This window comes from Microcaecilia unicolor, chromosome 7, assembly GCF_901765095.1.
Source record: "Microcaecilia unicolor chromosome 7, aMicUni1.1, whole genome shotgun sequence".
Taxonomy (NCBI): domain Eukaryota; kingdom Metazoa; phylum Chordata; class Amphibia; order Gymnophiona; family Siphonopidae; genus Microcaecilia; species Microcaecilia unicolor.
Genome location: NC_044037.1, coordinates 297,771,456 through 297,790,573, shown reverse-complemented (window position 1 = coordinate 297,790,573; position 19,118 = coordinate 297,771,456). Strand labels below are relative to the sequence as shown.

The window sequence follows — 19,118 nt, the reverse complement described above, 5'->3', positions numbered from 1 at the left end:
CATAAAGGAATCCTGTGCCGAAGAAATGGATCCTCAGGAGCTTAGTCAAGATCGGGAGGCGGAGGTGAGGATAGTGCTGGCCAGACTTATACGGTCTGTGCCAGAGCCGGTGGTGGGAAGCGGGACTGGTGGTTGGGAGGCGGGGATAGTGCTGGACAGACTTGTACGGTCTGTGCCAGAGCCGGGGTTGGGAGGCAGGGCTGCGAAGGTGGGCAGACTGGATGGACCATGCAGGTCTTTTTCTGCCGTCATCTACTATGTTACTATGTTACTATGATGGCTTATGATATTAAATTAAATCTATTGTGGAAAACCACACCGAGGTGGTACACAATACTCATAAAATCCATATAGTTAAAACAGCCTAAGAAAATGACAAAATTAAACAGCAGAATTTCAAATTCAGCGCAGTCGGTTCACACTAGAATAGAGCAGGTCTTTAACTCTTTTTGGAATCTTATGCAGTTGACTACCCCAACCCCTTTTAAAGTCATAGGAAATTGATTCCATAATTGGTAGAAATAATGGAGAAGGCCCCTGGCCTTGAAGACTGTGATGTTTCATCTGGTTTAAGGAGGATATATACAAAAAGGTCGCTTGGCTGGAATGAAGCACCTTTGAAAGTTAATGTTAAGGTCTTACATTTAGCCTTAGATGCCACTGGCAAGCAGTTTAGTTCCTTTGCTTATGGGGAAGCATGCTCGTTCTCTCTGCAGTTTACCAAAAATCGTGTCAGCAGTCATTTTGTAATATTTGCAGCTTAAAAATAAACCTACCTGGAAGGGCCTTTGGAATAGTCTCAAACATAGAAATGGAATAGTCTTAAACATAGACACATAGAAAATGACAGCAGATAAAGGCCATATGGCCTATCCAGTCTGACCATCCATATCTCTTCATCCCCTTAAGAGATCCAACATGACTGTCCCATGCTTTCTACTAACGGATTTAGTGTGCGCTAAATGCCATGAAGCCCATAGGAGTATAATGGGCTATATAGAATTTAGTGAATGCCCTAATTGTTAGCGTGCCTTAGTAAAAGGACCCCTATTTTTCTTAATGCCTCTTTCACAAGAAATGGAAATCAAAAGCTAATTAGCTTCGAAAGCTAATCAAGAAGTGTATTAAGTTATGTCCAATAAAAAAAGGTATCATCTTATTTTCTTTTCCATGTTTTATTTTGTTTGATTTCTATTGATAACCTTAAGAGTGGACTAACACGGCTACCACACCTCTCTACAAGAAATGGAGAAAGCATCCTACCATCCATCTTTAAAAAAAAAAATAATAACCACCACCTTAACCACATCATTCAGATAATCCTGAAAAGCCTAGTATTTACTTAATGAAACATAAGTTTTATGCTTTAACTGAAAACTGAATTGGAATCCTACAGTAGCTAATAAAGCAATATCTGTTGTGAGGCTAGAAGCACCAGGTAGGAAAATAATCCTTTTTTTTGTTACATTTGTACCCCGCGCTTTCCCACTCATGGCAGGCTCAATGCGGCTTACATGGGGCAATGGAGGGTTAAGTGACTTGCCCAGAGTCACAAGGAGCTGCCTGTGCCGGGAATCTTCCTCAGTTCCCCAGGACCAAAGTCCACCACCCTAACCACTAGGCCACTCCTCCACTGTTGCTACTATTTGTGATTCTACATGGAATGTTGCTATTCCACTAGCAACATTCCATATAGAAGTCGGCCCTTGCAGATCACCAATGTGGCCGCGCAGGCTTCTGCTTCTGTGAGTCTGACGTGCAGGACGTCAGACTCACAGAAACAGAAGCCTGCGCAGCCTTCTACATGGAATGTTGCTAGTGGAATAGCAACATTCCATGTAGAATCTCCAATAGTAGCAACATTCCATGTAGAATCTCCAATAGTATCTATTTTATTTTTGTTACATTTGTACCCTGCGCTTTCCCACTCATGGCAGGCTCAATGCGGCTTACATGGGGCAATGGAGGGTTAAGTGACTTGCCCAGAGTCCCACTAGCAACATTCCATGTGGAAGTCGGCCCTTGCAGATCACCAATGTGGCCGCGCAGGCTTCTGCTTCTGTGAGTCTGACGTCCTGCACGTACGTGCAGGACGTTAGACTCACAGAAACAGAAGCCTGCGCAGCCTTCTACATGGAATGTTGCTAGTGGAATAGCAACATTCCATGTAGAATCTCCAATAGTAGCAACATTCCATGTAGAATCTCCAATAGTAGCAACGTTCCATGTAGAATCTCCAAAAGTAGCAACATTCCATGTAGAATCTCCAATAGTATCTATTTTATTTTTGTTACATTTGTACCCTGCGCTTTCCCACTCATGGCAGGCTCAATGCAGCTTACATGGGGCAATGGAGGGTTAAGTGACTTGCCCAGAGTCACAAGGAGCTGCCTGTGCCGGGAATCGAACTCAGTTCCTCAGTTCCCCAGGACCAAAGTCCACCACCCTAACCACTAGGCCACTCCTCCACTCCTGACAAATACTGTTAAAGCATCTATAAGTTTAAAGCTTCATAGTATGAACACCCTAACTCACATCAATGAAAGAGAGGAGAAAAAAATAGGATATATGTCAAAGAAATGCAACTTGATATTCTAGAAGCGTAACTTCTTGCTGAGTACAATACTAAGATACCCTAAAACTATCCCTCAGTTACTGTCTCTTAAAGCACTAAGAAACTTGTTCCAATGGCAAATTTCTCTAATTGAGTGGGCTAAAAGCACTCATATGATTACCATTCAGAGTATTCACCATTCACCTCTTTATTCCCTTACCCTTCATTGTTCTGTCTGTTTACCTGTCTTATCAAGATTGTAAGCTCTTTGAGCAGGGACTGTCTTTTTGTGTATGGTGTACAGCACTGCGTATGCCTTGTAGCACTATAGAAATGATAAGTAGTAGTAGTAGTATTTAAACATAAGTACATAAGTAATGCCATACTGGGAAAAGACCAAGGGTCCATCGAGCCCAGCATCCTGTCCACGACAGTGGCCAATCCAGGCCAAGGGCACCTGGCAAGCTTCCCAAACGTACAAACATTCTATACATGTTGTTCCTGGAATTTTGGATTTTTCCAAGTCCGTTTAGTAGCGGTTTATGGACTTGTCCTTTAGGAAACCGTCCAACCGTCCATTGACAAGGAAATCGTATATAAAAAGTTCCACCTTTTGCCAAAACTCTGGGTTCCAAATAAAAAGAAAATCCATTACATAGCTTTCCACTATTCCAGAACCAGTGGGTATTGAGTCTGTTAACCAGCAGGTGGAGACAGAGAACTGAAAACTGAGCTGAGACATATCTCTCTTGACATCTAGTCTAGCTCCTCAGTATTTTCTTTTTCCAGCAGGTAGATGGACACACTTTTCAGACCCTGATTCTGAGTGATTTGCTCCTGGTCCAGTTGGTCAACTGGTCCCCAGTTGAGCTGTGTTGGTGGCTTGAGTCTGCAGAGTCATATCTGGAGGTATTCAGATCCCTATATGTGGTGCCCCGTGAACTTACTTCTTCCCTCCCTTCCTGTCCTCCCTGTTTTCTGCAGGAGCTCTCCTTTTCCAGCATTAAAAAAAAGAAAGAAAGAAAGAAAAGAGGTTTGCTGGAGAACATGGGACACAGAGTATCAGTCCTGAGCCTTTTTCATCTGTGGTAGGACTTGTAGAGATATATAGGAAGATCCATGGCTTATCTTTACCCTTTAGTTCCAGAAGAGAAAGATAAATTGCAGCTTCCCATGGTGGGCTTCTTGTTATGGCTGTGAATAAGAAGACTACCTTGCTGGTGGAAGGGCCATTGCTCTAAAAGACCTACAAGATAGGAAGCTAGAAGGCTTGCTGAAACAAGCCTTTGAAGTGGCCTCTTTGGGCCTTCAAGCGGCAGTGTGCAGCTTGTTCATGGTAAGAGCCTGCCTGAAGTGCCATTTATTATGGGTTACAGCCCACAGTATTCTTTGGCTGTCACAGCATGTCAGCGTCTCTGATTGCAGCTTGGGCAGCGGATGCAGTGTCAAAGTCACATCTAGTTAAACTGCCCTTTCGAGGCAAGTGGTTATTTGGAGAAGATCTCAGTAACTTGGTGAAAGAAATGGGAGAAAGTAAGCCACAGTGGTTGCTGGAGGATAAGCCAAAAGCCTCTGGTTGTCTTTCTTCAGGGGGTCTCTCTTTTGAGACAGACAGCAGACGGTACCCATCTGGTCGTCAGGAATATGGCAGAATTCCTGCTTTCAAGCAGACAGGAAGTCCTATCAGTCAGCTAGAGCGCCCAGTGTCTCCAGAGCTTTGCAATGATGTGAGGCTGATCCAGTCTTTTACTTCTCCGGTGGGAAGATGTCTTCAGGAGTTTCGGTAGAGGTGGGCAAAAATCTCATCAGACCAGTGGGTTCTGAATATTCTTATAGAAGTTTACAAGATGGAGTTCTGCCCAGTTGCTTCTCTCTTCTTGCAGTCACCTTGTCAAAAGGGAGCCAGTAGATTCCTTGCTGGTGCTCTGGGCCATTGTTTCAGTTCCCCAGGCCAAACAGGGACAAAGCATATGCTCCATCTACCTCATTGTCTCAAAGAAGGAAGGCACCTTTCGTCTGGTTTTAGATATGAAAACACTAAAAGAAGTCATAGCCGTGGTTCAAGCAGGATAATTTCTCGCCACCTTCGATCTCAAGGAGGTGTATTTGTGTATACCCATATGGCCACTGCATCAGAAGGTTTCTACGTTTTGCGGTGCTGGGCCATCACTTCCTGTTCAGGGCTGTGCCCTTTAGTCTTGCCATGGCTCCGAGAACGTTAGAGTTTGACTGGTTCATTTGTGCATACTTCGGACATCATGGCAGTGACAAAGTTGTCCATCTTGTGCAGGTGCTGGATTGGGTGATCAATTTCAAGAAGAGCAGACTAGCTTCGTTGCAGATGTTGGAGTATCTGGTCATTCAATTTGACACAGAAAGGGAGAGGATCTTCATTATGGAGGTCGAAGTTGGTTCAATAGATTTGTATTCTCAGTCAAGGCAGGCCCAGGATCTGGGAATACATTCAGGTTCTGGGATCAAAGATTGAGGTGATGGAAATGGTGCATGTGCAAGGGCCATTACAGGAATCTCTTCTCAGCCACTGGTCTCTGGTATCATAGAAGTACAACCTTAGTAATATAGTAACATAGTAAATGACAGCAGATAAAGACCTCTACAGTCCATCCAGTCTGCCCAACAAGATAAATTCATTTTACATGGTATGTGTTACTTTATATGTATACCCGAGTTTGATTTATCCTTGCCTTTCTCAGGGCACAGACCGTAGAAGTCTGCCAGGTACTGTTCTTGTACTAAGTTCTGAAGCTAATGTCGAAGCCCCTTAATACTTACACTCCAGCCCATCCCTATCTATTCAGTCACGATCAGGGCGTAGACCATAGAAGTCTGCCCAGCTCCCGTTTTGTTTCCCAATTACGGGCATCGCCACCCAATCTCCGCTAAGATTCCATGGAACTATTCCTTCTAAACCGGATTCCTTTGTGTTTATCCCACGCATGTTTGAATTCCATTACCATTTTCATCTCCACCACCTCCCGCGGGAGGGCATTCCACATATCCACCACCCTCTCCGTGAAAAAATACTTCCTAACATTAGTCCTGAGTCTGCCCCCCTTCAACCTCAATTCATGTCCTCTAGTTCAACTGCCTTCCCGGCTCCGAAAAAGGTTCATTTGCGGATTAATACCTTTCAAATATTTGAATGTCTGTATCATGTCACCCCTGTTTCTCCTTTCCTCCTAGGTATACATGTTCATGTCAGCAAGTCTCTTGTACGGTTTGCAACGCAAATCCCATACCATTTTTATAGCTTTTCTTTGCACTGCTTCCAGTCTTTTTACACTGAAAACGGTGCAAAGAAAAGCTACAAAAATGGTATGGGACCTTCATCTTCCATGGACACTGGTTACCAGATGGAGTATGCAGTGGTGTTTGTCACCCAGGAATTGGACCGTCGGAGCTCCCTTTCTGATAACACAATGGGAGGTGGTGCCAACTGACGTTAGCAAGTCAGTTTGGGAGCTCATTACAAGTTCCATCTGATACAGGGTACCTGGATGGAACAGGAATCTCGATGGTTGATAAATCGCTTTGAGCTTAGGGCATTTCAGAATGCCTTAAGTGACTTTACTCCCTTTCAGGGCAAGGACCCTGGTCTGAGTTTCTCTGACAATTTAACAGCGGTTGCTTATATCCACAAGCAAAGCGGGACCCGCAGCTGTCCGATGGCGCCGGTGGAGGTGGCATCTCTCATGAGTTGGGCAGAGAAAAATCATCTCTGCTTGTTGGCAGCTTACATCATTGGATCCTTGAATGTGGAGATGGTCTTTCTCAGCAGGGACTCCTTGGACCGGGGATAATGGTAACTATCCAGCCAGGGTTTTCAGCTTATTGTAGACTGATAGGATTCTCTACTCCTCGACTTGATAGCGATGAAAAGGAATTCCGAAGTGCCCAAGTTCTTCAGAAAGAATTGGGCTCAATGGGTATTGATGCCCTACTGAAGCCCTGGCTGGAGACGCATCTACTCTGTGCCATCCCTCCTTGGCCCAAATGGTAGGCCGCGTGTTTAAAAGGATCGCATTGCACTGGGTTCAAATAATTCTAGTAGCCATGGATTGGCAATGGTTCATGGACCCTGATTTGACTGCAGGGTGGGGATAACTTCCGTCTTCCGCAGGTAAACGGCCTACTTAAGCATGGTCCAGTTCTCATGGAGGATCTGTGCCCCTTTGATCTTACAGCTTGACCATTGAAAGGGCTCAGTTGAGATGAAAAGGTTATTCGGACTCGCTCTTTGCTACATTGCTTCAGGCTCGGAAATGCTCTTTATCCGTGGCATATGCAAGGGTGTGGAGGAGGTTTGAGGGCTGGTGTTCTGAGAGAAGACTTTCTCCCTTCTCTGTTCAGATCATGCACATCCTTGCGTTTTCCAGACATGTCTTTAAAAAGGGTTGGTGTTGGGTTCTCTAAAAGTTTGGGTTGTGGCTTTGGCCTGTTTCAGGGGCCATCTATAGAAGACGCAGCTCACCTGGATATTGTTTTTGATTCTTGTTGGGAGGCCTCCTTTTCATACGCTGTGTTCAGCTCTTCAGAAGCCTCCTTTTAAGCCACTCCAGAAGGCCTCCGTGAAGATCTTACTCTAAAGACAATGTTTTTGGTGGCTGTTGCATTGGCTCTCTTTTGTCGGGATCAGTGTCCAGTGGCAGGGGTCTCACTGTACATGGTGGTTCTTTTCTTCTGAAAGAGGTGTCAGCATTTCATCTCAACCAATCTATGGAGCTTCCATCCTTTCACAGAGAGGACGAAGAGGCTCAGTATTCTTCAAGCTTCTCAATGTGTGTAGAGTCCTCATTAGATATCTGGAAGTCATGAGTTTCGCAAATTGGACAGACCATTTGTACTTTTTGGTAAGCAGAGGCTTGGCCTCTTGGCTTCCAAGCCCACAATTGCTAGATGGCTGAAGGAGACTATTTTGTCAGTTTATTTGCTTGCAAGGAAGCAGGTTCCTCAGGCCTTGTGGGCTTATCCTACAAGGCATAAAGTGACATCCTGGGTGAAGCTAGCTTACTGTCTCTGGTGGATATTTGCAAGGCAGCAACATAGTCAGCGCTGCAAACCTTTGCTAAGCACTACAAGGTGGACATTGCGGTGCGCTCAGAAGCCAGTTCTGGGGCTGTGGTCCTCGGGGCGGCAGTGCCAAGATCCCACCCACTCTAGGCATTGCTTTTGAATATCTCACAGATTCTGGAATAGTGGAAAACTATATACTGGAAGGAGACATTAAGTGTTACCTGATAATTTTCTTTCCTTTAGTCATACCAGACCAGTCCTGAGCCCCCGCCCTTTAGTGTTTTCTTTCATTTAGTATTTATTCACAGATATCACCTCTTCAGTTGTCTGTTTCATCATTACGGACATCTTCTGTTTCAGTGGATTCTCTGTTTGTCTGTGGAACTTCAGCCTCTCTTCGTGGTTTAGCTTCATGAATTTGTTCAGTGTTCGTAACTATATATCTTGGAGCACCAAGGCTTGGCTATTCAAAATACTGAATGTTCCAGGCTGCATGAATCCCTTAAGGGATGAATTACTTGGAACTACCTTTCTCTTTCTCCATCGGCTGGTAGATGTACATAACCCATCAGTCTGGACTGGTCTGGTATGACTAAAGGAAAGATATTTATATGGTAAGAGCATAATTTTTACATCGTTACCAGTGCTTTACTATGTTGTGGGGTTTTTGAAAGGGCAACACATTCTTCCTCTCAACAATTGGCATTTTAATTGCAGTTCTGTATTGCTTCGGTATTGCAGACTGCTCTAAGACTAAAATACTACAGATTCTTTTAGATTCGTATTGGGTAAATGAAACTCTTTATTTGCACTTTAATTGGAGAGTGTATTACTGTTACTGCATCACAATGATTAAGAAATACACACACTAATCGAGTACATTACTAAAGGAAGGCTATAGAAAAGTAAAATAAGAAAGATATATATTTATACATACATCATCACTGGTCAGGAATTACATCATTCAGGCCCTTATCTCATCAGCTGGGGGGGGGGGGGGGGGGGGGGCCTGTTGCAGCAAAAAGCCCAAAGTCTCCAGACCAGGAACAAGTCTTTTGTGCATGATGCGTCCTTCCACAGAATGAGCCCCAAGGCTCTGCTGCAAAAAGCCCCCTTTTTATTAAAACTTATCCAGGTACGTGAGGATTCAGTCATGTGCTCTCAGTTCAGGTAAACAAACCACTGGCCAGGTGGCTTATCTACCAAACCTCAAACATACCCCGCCTTCCTCCTGCACAGGCTGGCTTCAGAAGCATTCCAACCTGTTCTTAAGGTGTGCTTTATCTTATACATTGTTCTTAAGATGTGCCTTACATTCCAGCCTGTTCTTTGAGATATACCAGGAAAGTCACTTTTGATCAAAGACAGAAGATTTTAAAAATGTATTATCGATTAAAGCAAGACTGAAAAGCAATCCTTAATATTTTCCATCACAAGTTCTCTGCTACATACCAAAGATGATGTCTGAAGACTTAGAGGCGTATTTTCAAAGTTCCATAGGTTACTATAGAACTTTGTAAGTCTAAATGCTTTGAAAATGAGCCCCTTGATGAGTCAGTGGAAATGCCTAGCTAAACCTCCTCATGCTTCATAACCAGAACCATATTTGACTCTCAGGATTCCTTTAGAAGAGAGGGTTGGGATGGGGGGTAATCTGTGTACCTTCCCAGTTTAGTATATTAATTTGATATTTGTCATTGGGGCAGGAAGAGCAAGCAAGATTTTTCTGTCTGGGCTCATTAGATATTTTGAATGTGTTTTAGGAAATGATTGAAGAACTTCAGAAACGATGTATTCACCTGGAATACCCTTTGCTAGCAGAATACGATTTCAGGAATGACTCCGTCAATCCAGATATTAATATTGACCTCAAGCCAACTGCTGTCCTTCGGCCTTACCAAGAAAAGAGTCTTAGGAAGATGTTCGGCAATGGACGTGCTAGGTCTGGTGTTATTGTGCTCCCATGCGGTAGGTCACTGGTCTGATTTGCGCAAATATTGTTCACCAAATTTTATTTTCTAAAATTATACAGCTGTGGCAAAAATCCATAATGAGTGGTAATGCACATTTAGCAGTTAAGCACAGTTGCACACAAATTAAGATACTGAAAAGATGATTTTAGAGCACTCTTATATGGTGGTTTTTCATTAAGTGATTGGTTTAGTTAGCGGGAGAAGTGGAACTGCCTAATGGTGACATGCTAGACTTCTGGCTTCCCAGAACTGTGAAATGCTGCTGAGAGTTTGTGACAATTCAAGCTAAAGGTATTCAAATTATATGCGCAAAAAATTGGAGTGGAGGGAGCATGCCAGTACACATTTGTGCCTAAATATGAGCCTTGCTAAAACTTTTTACACATAAAATTTTCATGAGGCTTATATTTAGGCATAGGAAAGCAATATTTTCATTGCCCGACATGTCGTCATTCATAGAAAGCTAACTGTAGTCAAATTATGTGCATGGAAAACTTACACTGCAAAGATATTTACATTTAAAATAAAAGGGAAAGGGAAATGGGACTTGATGTACCGCCTTTCTGAGGTTTTTGCAACTACATTCAAAGCAATTTACATATATTCAGGTACTTATTTTGTACCAGGGGCAATGGAGGGTTAAGTGACTTGCCCACAGTCACAAGAAGCTGCAGTGGGAATCGAACTCAGTTCCCCAGGATCAAAGTCCACTGCACTAACCACTAGGCTACTCCTCCATTCATTCCACCAATAAAAGCCAACCTCATCAGTGATGTCACAATGGCTTGATTGCCCGATACTTGGCTCACTTCTGATATTGTGATGTCATAAGGGAAAGGGAAATGGGACTTGACATACTGCCTTTCTGAGGTTTTTGCAACCACATTCAAAGCAATTTACATATATTCAGGTACTTATTTTGTACCAGGGGCAATGGAGGGTTAAGTGACTTGCCCACAGTCACAAGGAGCTGCAGTGGGAATTGAACTGCTTTGAATGTAGTTGCAAAAACCTCAGAAAGGCGGTATATCAAGTCCCATTTCCCTTTCCCTATTTGAGATTCTAGATGGAATGTTGCTACTATTGGAGATTCTACATGGAATGTTGCTATACCACTAGCAACATTCCATGTAGAAGCCTGCCCTTGCAGATCAGCAACACGGCCGCACAGGCTTCTGTTTCTGTGAGTCTGACGTGCAGGACATCAGACTCACAGAAACAGAAGCCTGCGCGGCCGTGTTGCTGATCTGCAAGGGCAGGTTTCTACATGGAACGTTGCTAGTGGAGGAGTAGCCCAGTGATTAGTGCAGCGGGCTCTGATTCTGGGGAACTGGTTTTGATTCCCACTGCGGCTCCTTGTGACTCTGGGCAAGTCACTTAACCCTCCATTGCCCCTGGTACAAAATAAGTACCTGAATATATGTAAACCGCTTTGAACGTAGTTGCAAAAACCTCAGAAAGGCAGTATATCAAGTCCCATTTCCCTTTCCCTTTTACCTCCTGATTTTTTTTTTTTGAGTCTTAGTGGTAAATTGTTCCACATAGTAGGGCCTGCTAAATGAAAAATAGATGCTCTATACTCACTCAATTTTATGGCCCGATATGACGGGATGTCTAAATTTAATTTTTCTGCAGATCTCGAAAGTCTCAGAGATTGATATACATGCAGCTTTGCTGCTAACATTATAGATACCTGAAGGTCTTAAATACAAGATACAAAATTTTAAACTTAATGTGATATTCTGTGGGTAACCAATGCAAAGTTTTGAGTAATTTGTAAAGCTTTCAATTGAGATTTAGGTCTTCCAATCAAAAGGCCATTACAGTAGTCAAAGCACGGCATTATAAGTCTCTAAACTGCTGATCTAAAATTTTGAGGTTAATAATTTCTTTAGAGATCTAATCAATTGCAATTTAAAGAAAACATCCTTCAAAGTTTTATATACATGCAACTTTAAGCTGAAATCTACGATTATACCCAAATCTCTTAACTCATTAACAATCGGAATTACCTCTTCATCAAACTGGAACAATCCAGAAATATCAGAGGAAGCATATGGTGACAACAATATCTTTGTTTTATTTACATTTAATTTCAGACAGGCACAAAAGAACAGGCGGGGATGTGTGGTTGCACCCCCCCCCCCCTTCCCCCATTGGCTGTAAGTTTTCCACACACACAGTCTGAATACATTTAGCTTGAATATGTGATGACATATCAGGTGATGAAGTGTCCATACACCGCTGCTTAACAGTTCTGGCCTGTCTTTCTGGTCATTTGAACTATGTGTTACATCTGTTTAACTGAAGAACAGTAATGCAAGCAGCTCAAAAGGGAAAATGCAGCCTGCTATAATCTGTATTTGATCTAAAAATGCATATGCATAGTAACATAGTAACATAGTAGATGACGGCAGAAAAAGACCTGCACGGTCCATCCAGTCTGCCCAACAAGATAACTCATATTTGCTGCTTTTTGTGTATACCCTACTTTGATTTGTACATGTGCTCTTCAGGGCACAGACCGTATAAGTCTGCCCAGCACTATCCCCGCCTCCCAACCACCAGCCCCTCCTCCCAACCACCGGCTCTGGCTCAGACCGTATAAGTCTGCCCAGCACTATCCCCGCCTCCCAACCACCAGCCCCTCCTCCCAACCACCGGCTCTGGCACAGACCGTATAAGTGTGCCCAGCACTATCCTCACCTCCCAACCACCAGCCCTGCCTCCCAACCACCGGCTCTGGCACAGACCATATAAGTCTGCCCAGCACTATCCTCACCTCCCCAGCCCTGCCTCCCAACCCCGGCTCTGGCACAGACCGTACAAGTCTGTCCAGCACTATCCCCGCCTCCCAACCACCAGTCCCGCTTCCCACCACCGGCTCTGGCATAGAACGTATAAGTCTGCCCAGCCCTATCCCCGCCTCCCAACCTCAAGCCCTGCCTCCCGATCTTGACTATGCATTTCTCTTTTATCTCGGACCCATAGCACTGTCCAGTTTAGAGTATTTCAGGCACTGTAGTGGTTTTGCTGACTTACGGTTTTTCCCTCCACCTCCCCATCTAGGTGCTGGGAAATCTTTAGTGGGTGTTACAGCTGCCTGTACAGTACGGAAGCGGTGCCTGGTACTCGGTAACTCTGCTGTTTCGGTGGAGCAGTGGAAAGCCCAGTTTAAAATGTGGTCCACCATAGATGACAGTCAGATCTGTCGCTTCACATCCGATGCTAAGGACAAACCAATTGGCTGTTCGGTTGCTATTAGCACGTACTCCATGCTGGGTCACACGACTAAAAGGTCGTGGGAAGCAGAGAGAGTTATGGAGTGGCTGAAAAGTCAAGAGTGGGGACTCATGATTCTCGATGAGGTGCATACCATACCTGGTAAGAAGTTTTAAACCCAACATTAACATATGAACAACCGTCCTTAAGTCTGAATTTGTTCTTTGCGTAGCTTGGTTTTTTTTTTTTTTTTTTAAATATATGTCAGCCCTGTTTCTGTCCTGAAGTCTTTGATGGGCATCAGTGTGCACATTACCTTTCCCTTACTACTACTACTTATCACTTCTATAGCCCTACAAGGCATATGCAGCGCTGTACACCATACATGAAAAGACAGTCCCTGCTCAAAGAGCTCACAATCTAAATAGGACAGACAGACAGCACAACTAAGAGGTAAGGGAATTAAAGAGGTGGGGATAAAGTGGTTTGGAGTCAAAAGCAGTGGTAAAGAGGTGGGCTTTTAGCCTGGATTTGAAATCAGCCAAAGACGGGGCTAGACGTACAAGCTCAGGAAGTCTATTCCAGGCGTGAGGTGCAGCGGGATAAAAGGAACGGAGTCTGGAATTAGCAGTAGAGGAGAAGGGGACAGAAGAGAGATTTATCCACAGAACGGAGTACTCGAGGCGGGGGCGTAGGGAGAGACAAGAGTGGAGAGGCACTGGGGAGTGGTAGAGTGAATGCACTTATAGGTCAGTAAGAGAAGTTTGAATTGAATGCGGAACAGGGAGCCAGTGAAGTGACTTGAGGAGAGGGCTAATGTGAGCATATTGATTCTGGCGGAAAATGAGTCGCGCAGCAGAGTTTTGGACTGATTGAAGAGGAGAGAGATGGCTAAGTGGAAGGCTGGTGAAAAGTGTTCAGTAGCAAGCTCTAGCAGTTGTCCTGCCTTGATATCTCTGCCTAGTGTTTTCTCTCTGAACCCATTCATCTAGCCCAAAACTCTTCTTAACTTCTCTGCCTCTGCTGCAGGGCCATTCGGCCCTTCTTCTCTAAAACAGCCACGTGTAATTACCTTTAGGAGTGTAGCTCCGTGTATTGCCCTTTGCCTGGAACTATGTATGAGTCACTTTGATGATTCTTACAGCTCTGAAGCATGAGAGCTTACTAAAACCAATTTCTTGAGGGATTTTCAGAATACACTTAACAGTGGTAGAGCAGAAGAACTAGTTAGGAAAGGTAGATTGATATTGCAAATAGAAACTTGTGAATGAAAATTTAATTAGCCTCTGGACCTTTCTGGCAGGCTGCAAGGAGGTCTTAGGGGGAAAGCAGGCAACCATGCAGCTGGATCTGTTCGTCAGGCTGCATGCCTCTTATGTGGACTAGATCAATGTTTCATGCTGCTATTGGAAGCTGACCAGAAAAGCTACAGGTTCCTAAGAGGCTGAATGTTCAGATAAACAGTTCCACTTCGGTAGGTGGCTGTTTAGATTGTGGGATCCTGTGGTCTGATGTAAGAGTGGAAGGGTGCCGATATGAATGGGAGAGGGGATTCTGCACGCTCAGCTAGTGTGCAGTGGAGAAAGATAACAAAAACTGTCTTGGATAAGAGGTGATTATTCTGCAAGTGAACGTGCTTTTTGGCTTTCGGTTGGGAAATAGCCTTCACAGTGTACACAGGAATAACTGAGTACACTGAATGGGTGATTGTTCTTTTTCTGCCCGCCTCAGGAGTGGTCATTTCTGATTTCACTCCAAGAATAGTTAATCTCTGGAACTCACTGCCAGAGGACGTGGTAACAGTGGTTAGTGTTTCTGGAGGAAAAGTCTTTTATTGAGACTGACATGGGGGAAGCCACTGCTTGCCCTGGGATTGGTAGCATGGAATGTTGCTACTAATTGGGTTTCTGCCAGGGACTTGTGACCTGGATTGACCACTGTTGGAAGCAGCATACTGGGCTAGATCCCTAGGACTCTGAACCAGTATGGCTATTCTTATGTTAACACTTGAAATCAAACTTGATTGGCTTCTGTGGCTATAGTAAGTCGCATCTAAAACATCAAAAAACTCAGTCCAGAGAGCCTTCGGTGTCTTGTAGCGCTGCCGCTAAAGACAGAGGCCAATCAAGTTTGATTTCAAGTGCTAATCAGAAACAGTAACTCCTGAGGCAGGCATTTTTGCTGAAACACGGTCCTGTGTCGAATCTGTTACACTGTATTTGACCTCTGGATGTGTATACAATAAATTTTAGATTTTATCCATATTTCCAACTTTCAGCTGCATTGGATTCTTGGTTGAATCCCACTGGTCCATCCCTACTCTGTGTGGAGGAGTAGCCTATTGGTTAGTGCAGTGGACTTTGATCCTGGGGAACTGAGTTCGATTCCCACTGCAGCTCCTTCTGACTCTGGGCAAGTCACTTAACCCTCCATTGCCCCTGGTACAAAATAAGTACCTGAATATATGTAAACCACTTTGAATGTAGTTGCAAAAGCTCAGAAAGGCGGTATATCAAGTCCCATTTCCCTTTCCCTTTTTCTACTGGAGTTGTTCGTAGAGTTTCCACCTCCCCCCCTCATTTTTGATTAAATTTATAAACCATGACTTGTCTTTCCAGCCAAGATGTTCCGCCGTGTACTTACCATAGTTCAGGCGCACTGTAAGCTGGGACTGACTGCCACCCTCGTCCGAGAAGATGACAAAATTGTAGATTTGAACTTCTTGATAGGACCAAAATTGTATGAGGCCAACTGGATGGAACTACAGAACAATGGTTACATTGCTAAAGTCCAGTGTGCAGAGGTAAGGTCAGGGTGTTTAACTTCTGGATAGAGTTTCAGAAGTTGTTTTTTTGGTTTTTTTTGCCATACTATCATTATGAATGAAATTTATTTATGGTAATCAAAGAATAGTCATTGGGCTGCTTGCTAGTGGTTGTTTATTTTCATTATTTTGTCTATATTTTTCTCCTTTTCCTATCTCTATTTGTCCTTTTGTTCTTTTTTATAAGTGAAACATGAACTACTGTATTCCTTGCTTGACTCTCTCTGATCCTTGTACCATATATAAATTATGACACGAGTAAACAGCTATGTTAACAATATATAAAAGCTTTGTGACCCAGAAATTAGGTGTTGCAGCTGTCGTATCTTACTGTGGGGTCACCGTGGGCTGGTTGAGCCAGCAGGCCACATCCTTGCGCAGTGATGCCCTCTGGCAGTACCACCTATGTTTGTTTGTACTTGATTTACTGACATATTCAAAAGAGGTCAAGGTGGTGTACGTAACAAAACAATAAAAACAAAAGAACTTCAAAACAGGGATAGGAGAGACACAAGCAATCACCTAGACCAGGGGTGGGCAACTCCGGTCCTCGAGAGCCGCAGGCAGGTCAGGTTTTCAGGATATCCACAATGAATATGCATGAGATAGATTTGCATACCATGGAGGCAGGGTATGCAAATCAAGTTCATGCATATTTATTGTGGATATCCTGAAAACCTGACCTGCCTGCGGCTGTCGAGGACTGGAGTTGCCTACCCCTGACCTAGACTAATATACTTTTAAAGACCTCAAAGAACCTATAAAACTAAAATCCCTACTATAAATCACCTTGGAATTTTAAATTCTGATTTTCTTTGTTTTAATGCATCATAGGGAAATGTTCACCCTTGATCCTTTGACCTGATTGGCTTCACAGGCGAGGATCATGTTAAGTCAAGCAATTAGATTGGTTGAATGTCCCCTGTACTTACATTAATCATGTACTTCACTTTGCTTGATTGTTCAGAGTAAACCCTGGTCCTCTTATGTTTCAACGGTTTTTATTGATGATAATAAACATTGTGAACATAATCAATAAATTCAAACACTTCGTAAACATAAGAACAGGTCACAGTTGCATACATACATCGTAACTGCATCATCAATATTTTCTAACATCATTTTCTCCTCCCCCCCCCCCCCCGTTTAACATCGTCACAGTGATAACCCTAGTCCTCTTAAAGAAAGCCACTGCCAGCACTGACCCTATCTTTTTTATTTTATTTGTTGCATTTGTATCCCACATTTTCCCACCTCTTTGCAGGCTCAATGTGGCTGACATAGTACCGTAAGTATCTGAGGATCTGAAGGCGACGAAACAGTGTGACAAGGCGGTGGCCGTAGTTAGAAGGTTGTTAGGCTGTATAGAGAGAGGTGTGACCAGCAGAAGAAAGGAAGTGTTGATGCCCCTGTACAAGTCGTTGGTGAGGCCCCACCTGGAGTATTGTGTTCAGTTTTGGAGGCCGTATCTTGCTAAGGATGTAAAAAGAATTGAAGTGGTGCAAAGAAAAGCTACGAGGATGGTATGGGATTTGCGTTACAAGACGTATGAGGAGAGACTTGCTGACCTGAATACGTATACCCTGGAGGAAAGGAGGAACAGGGGTGATATGATACAGACGTTCAAATATTTTAAAGGTATTAATCCGCAAACGAACCTTTTCCGGAGATGGGAAGGCGGTAGAACGAGAGGGCATGAAATGAGATTGAAGGGGGGCAGACTCAAGAAGAATGTCAGGAAGTATTTCTTCACGGAGAGAGTGGTGGATGCTTGGAATGCCCTCCCGCGGGAGGTGGTGGAGATGAAAACGGTAACGGAATTCAAACATGCGTGGGATAAACATAAAGGAATCCTGTGCAGAAGAAAGGGATCCTCAGGAGCTTAGCCTAGAATGGGTGGCAGAGCTGGTGGTTGGGAGGCGGAGCTAGTGTGGGCAGACATATACGGTCTGTGCTGGGGCTGGTGGTTGGGAGGGGGGGACTAGTGCTGGGCAGACTTATAAGGTCTGTGCCAGAGCCGGTGGTGGGTGGCAGGGATAGTGCTGGGCAGACTTATACGGTCTGTGCCAGAGCTGGTGGTTGGGAGGCGGGGTTGGTGGTTGGGAGGCAGGGATAGGGCTGGCCAGACTTATACGGTCTGTGCACGGAAGAGGACAGTACAAGTAAAAAAAAAAGTAGCACATATGAATTTATCTTCTTGGGCAGACTGGATGGACCATGCAGGTCTTTTTCTGCCGTCATCTACTATGTTACTATGTAAACGGCGTTAACCGATTCCGGTGTGAACAATATCAAGGTGATATTATAGTAGAATGAGGTACATGTATGGTAAAGACAATTGGGGAGAGCTTAGAGAGGGAGAGGAAGAGTTAGGATATGTCCATTATGGTCTTTGGTTACGTGGTGTCGCAAGAAAGAGGATCTAGGGCCTTGCTGTCACACCAGACGGCAAACCTCCTCCATTTAAAAGAGTAACACCTCTTTGTAGAATCTTTCCTGGAAGCAATCAAGACTTGGGCGACACCCTCTGAAAGACCCAAGGAGGCGAATTCTAAGCTCTCAACATCCAGGCCGTGAGAGCCAGAGACTGGAGGTTGGGATGTAGAAGTGACCCTTCGTTCTGAGTGATGAGGGTTGGAAAACACTCCACGGTTCTTCGGAGGACCACTCCAGAAGAAGAGGGAACCAAATCTTGATGATGTATCCCACATTTGGGAATCGTTAGACAAATTTCAGGACAGGTTAGCATGCTATTTAACTTTCCTGAAATATCATCATCTTGGTTTCTAATAATTTATAATGGCATGCTCATCTTGAGTAATCAGCTTTGATCCCTGATGCTGTTCCTCAGGGTTTTCCAATAGCTCTGCTGTTTTATTACTTTCTAACTTCTGGGAATTCATTAATAGAATGTGTTAGCCAATGTTAGATGATGGAGGAGGAGTAATATAGATTTATACTTGAATGATTACTTTTCATTTAGGAAATTTCTGAAAACATGTTTATTTAGACTATTATTAAGGTAATCGTATGTATTGGTTATTTCTCTAAAAGAAATTGCTGCTATAAGTGTAATTCTCCTGGTTATTCCTAGATCTCTTTGTGTTGTAATCCGCATTGAACTCAACAGGAATATATTCGGAATATAAGCATTAAGTAAGAGGAATTTGTGGTGGGAGTGGCTGCCATTTTGGGGGAAACAGAGGACCTCTGACCATTTGGCTTGGCTTTTTGGATGCTGAGACTTCTCATTATTAGTGGCTGAATCCTTTGTTGCCATTATTTCGTTGTTGGCAAGAGCATGCCTGAAGTGACATCAGCAGTCAGCAACACAAGATGGGCATCATTACACCCAGCTGGAAGCGGGTTTGGCCTACTTGGTGGATGCTATTTATGATGATATGGGTTACAGCCCGCAGTATTCTTTGGCTTTCATGGCATGTTGGCAACTCTGGTTGTGGCATTGGGCAGCGGATGCAGCGTCAAAGTCATGTCTAGTTAAACTGCTCTT

The 19,118-nt window shown here is 43.9% G+C and overlaps 1 protein-coding gene across 1 annotated transcript in view; it reads left to right on the top strand.

The window, feature by feature from the left end:
- LOC115474763 (general transcription and DNA repair factor IIH helicase subunit XPB-like) overlaps positions 1-19,118 on the top strand; it is a 95,180-nt gene that overhangs the window by 34,817 nt on the left and 41,245 nt on the right. The window contains exons 7-9 of the mRNA XM_030210415.1: positions 9,352-9,556; positions 12,631-12,945; positions 15,402-15,586. Coding sequence (XP_030066275.1) covers positions 9,352-9,556; positions 12,631-12,945; positions 15,402-15,586 — 705 coding nt within the window. The remainder of the gene's footprint in view (positions 1-9,351; positions 9,557-12,630; positions 12,946-15,401; positions 15,587-19,118) is intronic.